Here is a 12623-nt window from a genome sequence, read left to right as displayed (position 1 = left end):
CTCCCACAATATGGCGCTGGGAGAGGAGGAAACAGCTTCTACACAGCTGCCTCCAGTTCAACCAATAAACAGCAGGACCTGCTCCTGATTGGAGGAGAGCAGCGTACTCGGCGTGTGGGTAGCAGAGTTGGGATTGGTGGAAGAGGACTATAAATGAGGAGAGAGACAACATGCACCGGGAACATCTATCTGAAGGAACACCTGTGCAGCCCCCGAGAGAGCCGGCCAGCGGTGTGCCGCTCCCCCGCGGAAGTGGGGAAAATGGCAGGGGGAACTGCCCTTCCACGGAGGTGGAAGGGATGGTAACCAACCCGGGAAGAACCAGCAGCAAACCCGGGGAGGGCCGAGCAGACAAAAGAACAGCGCAGGGTCCTGTGTCATTCCTCCGCGAAGACGGGGAGCGACAACCTTTCTTTAAAAAAATGCGTTGCTAATAGATCTTGCCAAAACAGTTTCTGAGAGCTTTGTATCATTGTGTGCTTTTACCAGCAATGTGTGAAAGTGTGTTTTCCCACAGCCGTGGGCACCTAGGTTCAAGCCCAAAGAGATTGCTTTACAGGATTCTGCTCTGGCCCTTGGGTATAAGATGTTTATGAGGCAAGAGGACATGCCCACATGAGTCTCATGTCCTGCCTTCTAGACCACATTCCAGGTATGCTGCACCCTAGAATTCCTTGCTCAGATGGACCCCAGCCCACTTCTGGGATCTGCAGGTTCCCCTTCCTCTGTAGGACCAAGGGGCAGGAGAAGAGTCCACGTGTGACTGTGAGACCCCCATGCTGTAATCTAGGAGGAGAAGGGGATGGGCTACCACTGGAGGCTCTGCCTGGTGTCTTTCATGAAGAAGGCTGAGGAGTGCAAGAATTCTGAACTTGAACCTGCACCTCCCCATCCTCATGAAGGTGTCTTTGCCAAGGAAGGAGGATAGATCATACTTGATTTAGAAGATTGTCTGTTAAAGTCTTCTCTTGATTACTTTAATTTAAATACCTGAGAGGAGCTTCTTGGGGGGAAGAAAAGGTTACAGCTTACAGTTTGGAGGTTACAGCTGAAGATCAGGCAGCCCCACAGTCTGGTGTCTGGTGGAAACGCGTCGTGGTGGTGTGGAGGCACTATCACAAGGTGAGCCAGGAAGGAGAGAGCAAGGAACTGGTGCAGTAATGAAGCTTTGGGAAAAAAAGGTCCCAAGCCTAAAATACAGATGAAAAACCAGGAAAAATATTTATTTATTTACATCACAAAGAATTAGTTTTCCTAATAAAGAAGAGCTTCTAGCAAGTGAAAATGATCAATAATCACAAAAATATTATAAATAGCTCTTAAACGTTAGGCTTTATTCATTGTAACAGTAATGCAACTCCCAATATCCTAAAATGCCATTTCTCATTATACAGTTAGTAAAAATTCACATTTTTAAAATTTGACAGATAGAGTTAGTGAGAGAGAGAGACAGAGAGAAAGATCTTCCTTCTGCTAGTTCACCCCCCAAATGACTGCTATGGCCTGAGCTACGTCAACCCGAAGCCAGGAGCCAGGTGCTTCTTACTGGTCTCCCATGCAGGTGCAGGGCCCAAGCACTTGGGCCATCCTCCACTGCCTTCCTGGGCCACAGCTGAGAGCTGGCCTGGAAGAGGAGCAGCCGGGACTAGAACCCTGCACCCATATGGGATGCCGGTGCCGCAGGCGGAGGATTAACCAAGTGAGCCATGGCGCCGGCAAAAAATTCACATTTGACAATGAGCTGGAGACAGTCTCCTTACTAATGTTGTGTTTGCTGTCCAGAATGAGTGTGCAAATGGGGGATCCAAATGCCTTACATCTAAATGTTTAGTTATAAACAACTAACAACATGCTTGGGGTATAGCAGGTATTTAAACTCTAACATCTTAATGCTAATAGCTGATGGATTAAGGGTGGAGACTTAATCTAATTATACATATGGTGGCTAGGAGGTGAGGCCAGTGTCCGTATGTCTGGATCACTGAGAGTGTGCCTTCCGAGAGAGGTCTAATTTAGATTCATTTATTTTATTTTATTTTTTAATTTTATTTTTTAATTTTATTTGACAGGTAGAGTTATAGACAGTGAGAGAGATAGAGAGACAGAGAGAAAGATCTTCCTTCTGTTGGTTCACCCCCAAAATGACTGCTACGGCCTGGGCTACGCCAATCAGGAGCCAGGAACTTCCTCTGGGTCTCCCATGCAAGGGCCCAAGGACTTGGGCCATCTTCTACTGCTTTCCCAGGCCATAGCAGAGAGCTGGATTGGAAGTGGAGCAGCTGGATCTCGAACCATCGCCCATATAGGATGCCAGCACTTCAGGCCAGGGTGCCAATCCGCTGCACCACAGTGCCGGCCCCTGTCCTGACTTCTGTGATAGTCATCTCCTTGCTTACTTTGTAGTTTTACTCAGGGGTTTGGCAATTGTTTTCAGAAAAGGGTCAGATGTACATATTGTAGGCATTGTAGGCCCAACAGATTCACTCACAATTTCTACTGTTGTACCTCACAGGAAGCCACAGACGATACCCAGTTCTTTACTTACGGATGCATATCTGAATTTCACAAAGTGTTCTTCTTTCAGTGCCCTCTCCCCCAAGTGTTTAAAACTCTAAGACATTATTAGCTCATGGGCACACGTAGGCAGGCAGTGCTGGACGTGACCCTGGGGCCAGAGCTTGTGACTGCTGGTTCACTTCCTACACAGGCATCTCCAAGCAGGAAGGTTTATTGTTGTCTGTTTTGAACTGTGAATAAATGGGACCACATATATGTACTTTATGGCATGCTCTTTTCACTCACCATCGTGTTTTTAAGGTTCATCCCTGATTTGGTAGTGGCAGCAGCTTGGGTGTTATTTGGGACTGTGATGGCCAAGGTGGTGAACACTCTTGCACTAGTAGCCTGGTGCCCGTGCAGCGCCCCTCCAGACTATAAACCTGCTAATGGAATTGCTAAATCATTAGATAAATGTGTCTCTACTTACTTGATAATACCAAACTCTTTTCCAAAATAGTTAGACTAATTTGTACTCCTATCAGCAGTGGATGAGAGTCCCCATTCTATATTTTTTTCAATACTTTTTATTATCAGACTTGAAAATTTTTACCATTTTGATAGATGTGTTAATGTTTCTCTCTGTGGTTTTAATTTGCATTTCATTAATTACTAATGTCATTAGACATCCTTTTAATGTTTAACTGATATTCTTGTGTAAACTTAACTTGTCTAAATCCTTTTTTTTTTTTTTTGAGATTTAGATTTTATTTATTTGAAAGGCAGAATTACAGAGAGAGAGATTGGGAGAGACAGAAAGAGATCCGTCTGCTGTGTCACTCCCAAATGGCCACAGTGGCTGGGACTGTGCTGTGCCAAAGCCAAGAGCCTAGAGCTTCTTCTGGATCTCCCATGTGGGTGCAGGGGCGTCAGCACTTGAGCCATCCTCTGCTGCTTTCCCACCACAGCCAGCAGGCTGGGCTGGCAGTGGAGAGCTGGCTCTGGAACCAGGATGCTGTTGTCGCAGGAGGTGGCTTTACCCGCTCGCCACAATGCCACTCTTCTCACTTCTTTTGGGTGGGAATTGTGTGTCTTTTTCCAATTATATTTTAGGAGTTATTTGTATAAGCTAGTTACCTTTTGTCTGTTATTTATGCTACAAGCATCTTTTTCCATGATGTGGCTTGCCTTTTCATTCCTTTTTGGTATCCTTTAAGAAAGAGAATGTGGCCAGTAGACCACAGGGAGTTGTTTGGGCACAGAACATGGGGACTGAGCGGTGACTGTGACAGTGGCTGTGATGAGTGCTTATAGGAGCGTCAGCATATTTTTCCCACTGCCATCCCCCTAAAGGCCACCGAGTCCACCTCCATTAAACAGGTGTGTGAGAGCATGTGCATGTGTGAATATTAAGTGTTAGAATCCCCTATTCCAATAGAATCCACGGATCCTTTTTTTTTTTTTAAGATTTATTTACTTGAAAGTCAGAGTTACACAGAGAGAGGAGAGGCAGAGAAAGAGAGAGGTCTTCCATCTGATGGTTCACTCCCCAGATGGCCTCAATGGCCAGAGCTGCACCGATCTGAAGCCAGGAGCCAGGAGCTTCTTCCAGGTCTCCCACATGGGTTCAGGGGCCCAAGGAATTGGGCCATCTTCCACTGCTCTCCCAGGACATAGCAGAGAGCTGGATCAGAAGAGGAGCAGCTGGGACTAGAACCGGCACCCATATGGGATGCCGGCACTTCAGGCCAGGGCGTTAACCCACTGCACCACAGTGTCGGCCCTTCTTTTTTTTTTTTTTTTTTTTTGACAGGCAGAGTGGACAGTGAGAGAGAGAGACAGAGAGAAAGGTCTTCCTTTGCCGTTGGTTCACCCTCCAATGGCCGCCACAGCTGGCACACGGCCGGTGCACCGCGCTGATCCGAAGGCAGGAGCCAGGTGCTTATCCTGGTCTCCCACGCGGGTGCAGGACCCAAGCACTTGGGCCATCCTCCACTGCATTCCTGGGCCACAGCAGAGAGCTGGACAGGAAGAGGAGCAACTGGGACAGAATCCGGCGCCCCAACCAGGACTAGAACCCAGTGTGCCGGCACCGCAGGTGGAGGATTAGCTTAGTGAGCCGCAGCATCGACCACCTTCTTTTTTTTTTTTTTTTTAAGAGTTTATTTTATTTATTTGAAAGACAGAGTTACAGAGAGAGGTAGAGACAGAGAGAGAGGTCTTCCATCTGATGGTTCACTCCCCAGATGGCCTCAATGGCCGAAGCTGCACCGATCTGAAGCCAGGAGCCAGGAGCTTCTTCCAGGTCTCCCACATGGATGCAGGGGCCCAAGGAATTGGGCCATCTTCCACTGCTTTTCCAGGCCATAGCAGAGAGCTGGATCAGAAGAGGAGCAGCCAGGACTAGAACCGACACCCATGTGGGATGCCAACGCTTCAGGCGAGGGCTTTAACCCGCTGTGCCGCAGTGCCAGCCCCTCCCCAGATTGTTTTCCTGGACACAGCATTCCATGGGAAGAATAAACTTGACATTTCTTTGATTGCCAAGGCTGGTGTTAAAATGCAGTGAACGACAAAAAGGGAAAACATTTGGAAGTCAGATTTCTTTGAAAATGTCCCTTGCTAATAGTTACTGATAAAACTACCTCCTGTGGTGCGCTAGGAGTCCGCTGTGTGTGAGTTCAGTTTTCAGCATTTTACCTGCATTAGCTCTTCTCTCAAGATGACCCCACGAGTTGGATATTATTGTCTCAGGTTTCCAGATAAACAGTCACATGCTAAGAAATGCCTGAGCCACTCTGAGTTTGGGTTCTCTCATGTAACTTCTGAACCTTCTGGTACTTTCTGTTTGAAATTTCTTAGTCCTAAATGGTACTTTTCTTTTTTCAGAAAGGACCAAATAAAACACCTGTAACTGCCATCTGCCTGACCAGCTTGGTGACCATGGCCTTTGTCCTTGTGGGCCAGGTGAACATTCTGGCTCCCATCGTCACCATCAACTTCATGCTGACGTACGTGGCCGTGGACTACTCATACTTCTCTCTGTCCATGGACCGCTGCGGCCTTCCCCGGGGGACTGAGCCAGCGCTCAGGGAAGGCACGGAAGCTGTCCACTGCTCTGAGCATCTGCTCCTGGAAAAAGCTCCTACCTATGGCTCTGAGGGCCCTGCTCGAAGCCTCTCTGAGGGCACTCTGCTGGAATTCGCCAAGGACATGGACCAGCTCCTGCAGCTAACCAGGGATCTTGAGAGTAGCCAGCCCAGGCAAGGAGAGGGGGACAGGAGCCCTGAGGGTCAGAAGAGGAAAGGCAAGAAGGCTACCAAACAAACCCTACAGGACAGCTTCCTCTTGGACCTCAACTCCCCTACCTCCTTCCCTCCTGGTAGCTCTGACAGGTTGCCCACTGCCTCCTGGGAGGGGCACAGGTCCGACTGGAACAAGCAGACTTCCAGGAGTGAAGGGACTTGGCCTGGGGGACTACGTGAGGAACTTCTCCCAGAGCTGTGTAGCCAGCGGAGGCCAAGTAAAGAAGGTGAGTGCTTTGGAACCATGCTGGAGTCTCAATTGCCTGTTATCATGACCTGAGTTTAAAATTTTTATTAATTTTGCTTTTTTAAAATATTCTATTCAGGTATCAGCTGAATTATTTATTTATTTACTTTAAAACATGTTATTTTAAAATTTTTAAAAAAGATTCATTTATTTATTTGAAAGTCAGAGTTACACAGAGATAGAAGGAGAGGCAGAGAGAGAGAGAGGTCTTCATCCACTGGTTCACTCCCCAACTGGCCTCAACGGCTGGAGCTGCGCCAATCTGAAGCCAGGAGCCTGGAATCAGGAGTTTTTTCCAGATCTCCCACGCGGGTTCAGGGGCCCAAGGACTTGGGCCATCTTCCACTGCTTTTCCAGGCCATAACAGAGAGCTGGATAGGAAGCAGAGCAGCCTGGATTCAAATCGGCGCCCATATGGGATGGGCTGAATTATTTATAATTCTCCTCTGTTATAGATACTGTAGTTAATTTTAAGCAGAAATTTCTATCTATTCCTGTAATGTCAGAGCTGGCAGCCATGGCTAGAAATTGAATATCAATTTCTTTTCACTGAAAACTCAGCTGAGGTCTAATGCCAATGTGACTGAAATGAATTTCTCCTTTCAGGAGAAGTGCCAATGTGTTATGACAAACTGCTTGGCAAGCACTTGGTATATTTTGTCTGTGGAAGATGAGTCTCCCAAACCAGTCAAGAAAGGAAGGAGAGAAGGTGGCTAAAGGAACATGCCTTTGCTTTCTCAAGTCTAAACCACAGAGACAAGAGAGACTCTCAGAGGCTCACAGGGCAGGAGAAACTCTGAAAGAGAAAGCTCATGGTTTGTAAGGATCCACCATGTTCTAGGTGGTTTTTATCTATTTGTGTAATACGAGGGCTCTTCACAAAGTTGCTGGAGGAGGGGGCACTGTGATGCAGTGGGTTAACTCAGTGCTGGGGATTCCCACATCCCATAACTGAGCGAGATCAAGTCCCACCTTCACTTCAGATCCAGCTTCCGGCTAATGCACCCTTGGAGGTAGCAGAGGGTGGCTCAAGTACATGGGTTCCTGCAACCCATGTGGGAGATCCTGATTGAATTCCTGGCTCTTGGCTTTGGCCTGGCCTAGCCTGGATGGTACAGGCATTTGGAGAATGAATCAGAAGATGGAAGATGTCTCTCTGTCTCTTTCTGTCTCTCTCTCTCTCTGCCACTCTGCCTTTCAAATAAATAAATTTTTTAAAAGTTAATTGAGGGGCTGGTGCTGTGGCACAGTGGGTTAAAGCCCTGGCCTGAAGTGCCGGCATCCCATATGGGTGCCGGTTCAAGACCCGGCTGCTCCACTTCCAATCCAGCTCCTGCTATGGCCTGAGAAAGCAGTAGAAGATGGCCCAAGTCCTTGAGCCCCTGCATCCATGTGGGAGACCTGGAAGAAACTCCTGGCTCCTGGCTTCGGATTGGCACAGCTCCAGCGGTTGCGGCCATTTGGGGAGTGAACCAGCAGATGAAAGACCTTTCTCTCTCTCTCTCTCTCTCTCTCTCTCTCTGCCTCTCCTCTCTCTGTGTAACTGACTTTCAAGTAAATAAATAAATCTTTAAAAAAGAAAAAGTTCATGGAAAATAAATATTATGAAAAAACCACATGGGTTTCAAAAAATGTATACAACCAAATAATAGAATCTTTGAATTCTGTTTTCCACAAATGTTTTGAAGGGCCCTCGTATAATAGATATGAGCATTCTACACATGAAAACCCTGAAGGCTCAGTGAGACCACAGGGAAGCTTCAGAGCTGCTTCACTGTGCAGCTGGACATGCCCCCATGACTGCCTGTTCTGGGAGCCCCTGCATGATCTTCCACCGCACCCTGCGCCTTGAGATCTCGATGGGCAGGTGTGGACCAAGAGCAGGCAATGTCTAAAGGCAAACACTGTACGTGCTGATTTTTCCTTCCTTACATTTTTTTCCTTAAATATTTATTTATTTGAAAGACAGAGACAGAGAGACCAAGAGAGAGATCTTCTATCCACTGATCTACTCCCCAGGTGGCTGCAACAGCCAGGGCTGAGCCAGACCAAAGTCAGGAGCCAGGAACTTCTTCGGGTCTCCCATGTGGGTACAAGGGCCCAAGTACTTGGGCCATCTTCTGCCCTTTCTCAGGTGTATTAGCAGGGAGCTGGATCTGAAGTGAAGTAGCCGAGACTCAAACTTTACCCATTAAGCCATAGCACCAGGCCCCACTTTATTACTTCTAAATTGTGGCAACCTTTTTAGTTGTAGGAGCACTATTAAAATTTTTAAATTATTTTTATCAAAACAGTAAGTGTACAGTTTCATAAGGCAGCTGATGTTAGCAGTCACATGGGATAGTAGTTCCTGCTCTTTCTGCCACCACTGCCGCCCTTCCTACACCCTACTCCCAGAAAACCCACTTTCTTTTTTTCTTCCCCAGAAACCTTTTATTTAAGGTATACAAACTTCATGCATTTCATAAGTAAAACTTTAGGAACATAGGGATTCTTCCCACTGTACCCGCCCTCCCACCTTTCTTCCTTCTCCCTCTCTATTCCCAATCTTATTTTTTTACTAAGATTTATTTTCAGTTAACTTTATACACATAAGAAAACCCTGCACTAAATAAAGAGTTCAACAATCACGTGAAAAAGAAAATGCTCCTCAGCAGTCGAGACAGGGCTGTTCAGTCATCGCATCTCAGAGTGTCAATTCCCTTCTATAGATTACTTTTTGGGGCTCTATTAGGAAAACCTCACTTTAAGTCAAAAAGTTGTATCCTCTGTCAACTTCCCTGTGACTGACTAAATGATGTAGTCTTATGGCAGCTCCTTGATCTCTCCATGTCAGACATCATTTTTTTACTTCCTGGCTCAGTAGCCTGTTCAATAGTCTATCTTTTTTTGCTATGTAAAATACACACAGCATATGACTGTCCATCTTCACTTTTTTAAGTGTAAAGTTTAATGTTATTAAATATGTTTATGATGTTATGTAATCATCACCACCCTCTATCTCCATAACTCTTCTTTTAAAACTGAAGCTATGTATCTTTTTTTTTTTTTTTTTTTTGACAGACAGAGTGGACAGTGAGAGACAGAGAGAAAGGTCTTCCTTTTGCCATTGGTTCACCTTCCAATGGCCGCCGCAGCCGGTGCGCTGTGGCCGGCGCACTGCGCTGATCCGATGGCAGGAGCCAGGTGCTTCTCCTGGTCTCCCATGGGGTGCAGGGCCCAAGGACTTGGGCCATCCTCCACTGCACTCCCAGGCCACAGCAGAGAGCTGGCCTGGAAGAGGGGCAACCGGGACAGAATCCAGCGCCCCGACCGGGACTAGAACCCAGTGTGCCGGCGCCGCAAGGCGGAGGATTAGCCTAGTGAGCTGCAGCGCCGGCAAAGCTATGTATCTATTAAAACTGAAGCTATGTATCTCCCTCATACTCCTTCCCCCCGCCCCGCCCATTACAGCACCATTCAAATTCTCTAGGTATTTCATATAAGTGGAGTCATATAGTATTTTTAAAATATTTATTTATTTATTTGAAAGGGAGAATGCAAGAGGGAGAAAGAGAAAGAGGTCTTCCATCCACTGATTCACTCCCCAAGTGGCCACATAGCTGGGGCTGGTCCAGGCCAAAGCCCAGAGCCTGGAGCTCCATTCTGATCTCCATGTGAGTGGCAGGTCCCCAGGTACTGGTGTCATCTGCTGCTGTTTTCCCAGGCATGTTAGCAGGGATCTGGATTACAAATGGAGCAGCTGGAACACGAATCAGTGCTCCAGTACAGAATGCCAGCGTTGTATGTGGCAGGTTAGCTTGCTGCTCCATAACACCAGCCCCAGAATTATATTGTATTTACCTTGTTGTAACGTGCTCATTTTATTTAGCACAGTGTCCTCGTCAAACACTTCTCTCATTTCCCCTGTGATTGTTCTTGTTTGTTCACCAGATTCATGCTTTTCTATGACTTTGCTTTGCTGATTCCCCACCACCTCCCACCCTGCTCCATTATGTCTGTTTAATATCTTCTTCCATAGTTCTTTAATTTTCTTTTACTTAACATTTTGTTCTCTTTTCTGGGCTATTTCATGAATCTTACCTCTTACCTCTTTAAATGAGATTTTTTTTATTTTTTTAAAGATTTATTTATTTTATTTGAAAGAATTACACAGAGAGAGGAGAGGCACAGAGTGGGGGGTGTCTTTATCCGCTGGTTCACTCCCCAATTGGCCACAACGGCCGGAGCTGCGCTGTCTGAGGCCAGGAGCCGGGAACTTCTTCCAGGTCTCCCACGTGGGTGCAGAGGCCCAAGCACTTGGGCCATCTTCTGCTGCTTTCCCAGGCCATAGCAGAGAGCTGGACAGGAAGTAGAGCAGCCAGGTCTCAAACCAGCACCCATATGGGATGCTGGCACTTCAGGCCAGGGCTTTAACCCACTGTGCCAACCCCAGATTTTTTTTAAATAGCGATTGTTATATCAGATATGATTTGGTGTGACTGTGATAACAAAATAGGGGCAAGTGTTTGGAGCAGTGGTTAGGTTGCTGCTCGGGACACCTGCATCCTGTATCAGAGTACCTGGTTCAATTTCTGACTCTGCTTCCAATCCACCTTCCTGCTAATGGGCACCCTGAGAGGCAACAGGTGATGGCTCAGTACTCGAGCCCTTGCCACCCACATGGGAGACCCAGATTGAGGTCTTAGGCTCCTGGCTTTAACCTGGCCAGTCCTGGCAATTGTAGGCATTTGAGGAGTGAACGGCAGGTGGAAGATCTCTGTCTGCCTTTCAAGTAAAGTGTGAATAAATAAATTTAAAGACTTTTTTTTAATCACAAAATAATAGTGGCTTCATTTGGCTTATACAGAAGGGCCAGAGATGGGTGACCCATGGCTGCCATGGCAGCTCCATGGTCCCAGGCAACCCACGCTCCTGTGGTCTTCTTTCTTTGCTTCCCTTAGCATGTTGTTCTGTCCTGCAGGATGTGGCTGCTGCAGCCTTGCCAGCGCAGCCATGTGGGGGAGGGGCAGTAGAGAAAGGAGGAAAGGCGAAAGGATGACCTCCCAAAATGAGTCATTCTTGGGAACCCTTCCCCAACGTCCCATTCCTTACTTCCTGTATTTCATTGATTGGGATTTAGTTGTGTGATTTCAATGAGTTGCAAAGGAGACTGAGAAGTATCTGTTTAGCTGGTCATATTGCTACATCACATAAAATTAAGATTGTTTTTCTTTCTTAGGAACGAAATGAAGAATGGGTAGAGAACTTTCAATGTACATCACAATTATTGCATTTTTAATTCCCAAAAGAAATCTTGGTTGTAACCTGATTTGTTCTTTTTTTTTTTCCCCTTAATCTGGACACCATCAATTCTTGTCTTTTGAGTATAATCCCATCACTTCTGTCTCTGAATCACTTAGCCTCCAGTTTGCAGCCTTTTTCTACTCCTTTCCTTGTTCCTATTTTGTCTAGATTCTTTTCTCTTTGGCCTCTCTCTCTCTCTCTCCCCCTCTCCCCCTCTACTCTCCCCTCTTCCCTCTCCCCTCTCTCCCACCCCCATTATCTTGGAGATTTTAGAAAAAATGCCTGTTGAACCTTTGATTTCTTTTCATACTTAAAAGTACTCCTGGCTTCAGCCTGGCCTAGACCAGGATGTTATGGGCATTTGGGGAGTAAACCAGCAGGTGATGGAAGATCTCTCCCTGTCACTCTGCTTTTCAAATAAATAAGTAAATATTAAAAAGAAAAAACTAAAGTACAGTGAGTGCTCCTTATCCATGTGTTCCACATCTGTGAATCCAGTCAACTACAGATTGAAAATATTTAAAAAGATATGTTATTGCTGAAGTATTTCTATGTAGTTAGGCCTTTGAGGGTTGCACCTGTATTGAACTTGTGCATTTTTCTTGTCTTTATTTCCTAAACAATACAGTGTAGCAACTATTTATGTAGTATTTGTATAGAGTTTATGTTATGTTAGGTATTATAAGTACTCTAGAGATGATTTGGAGTGTACGTAAAGATCTGTACAGGTTGTATAAGGGTGCTTCGAATAGTTCATGGGAAATGGAATTAAAAGAAAGTTTATTCTGATGCAAATAAAATTTGAAATCCATGCATAGTTTTTTTCATAATGCACATTTTCATGAACTTCTTGAAGACCCTTTATATATGTAGATTTTACTTTTTTTGCCCCTAAGTAAACGTATCTTTTAATTCCATTTTCCAGGAACTTTTTGATACCCTGTGTACAAATACTACGTACACAGTTTTTGTACACGAGACTTGAGCATCCACAGATTTGGGTGTCCTCAGGGCGTCCTAGAACTACTCCCTGCAGTACCAAGGGACAGCAGTAGCAGGAGGCTGTCCAGGAGGCCTGTGTGCTTGGGCAGCTCACTGCAGTGCTCAGTAGTGAGCCAGCTTTCCACTGGAGGACTCCCGAATGGGAACACCTGGAGGGTTTTCTTAGTGCTTGCCTTGGGGCCTCACGGGTGGCTGCTTGCATTCTGGGAGCAGGATGAGAATAGGGAATTGGGTGCAGCACACAGATGCTCGCTTAATCCCCCACGCTGTACTGAGCCCCATGTGCC

At 46.2% G+C, this 12623-nt stretch overlaps 1 protein-coding gene across 13 annotated transcripts in view; it reads left to right on the top strand.

Moving 5' to 3' along the window:
• SLC12A8 (solute carrier family 12 member 8) overlaps positions 1-12623 on the top strand; it is a 184643-nt gene that overhangs the window by 140680 nt on the left and 31340 nt on the right. For all 13 annotated transcript variants that reach the window (XR_016233145.1, XR_016233146.1, XM_089331862.1 and 10 more), the window contains one exon: positions 5386-6028. Coding sequence is in view for 11 of the 13 variants with exons in the window: in XM_089331862.1 (XP_089187988.1) it covers positions 5386-6028 (643 nt within the window). In the remaining 2 variants the exon portion in view is untranslated. The remainder of the gene's footprint in view (positions 1-5385; positions 6029-12623) is intronic.

Source organism: Oryctolagus cuniculus, chromosome 4 (assembly GCF_051225735.1).
Source record: "Oryctolagus cuniculus isolate XC-2025 breed Fujian yellow rabbit chromosome 4, ASM5122573v1, whole genome shotgun sequence".
NCBI classification, from domain to species: domain Eukaryota; kingdom Metazoa; phylum Chordata; class Mammalia; order Lagomorpha; family Leporidae; genus Oryctolagus; species Oryctolagus cuniculus.
This window is presented reverse-complemented; position numbering and strand designations above follow the sequence as displayed.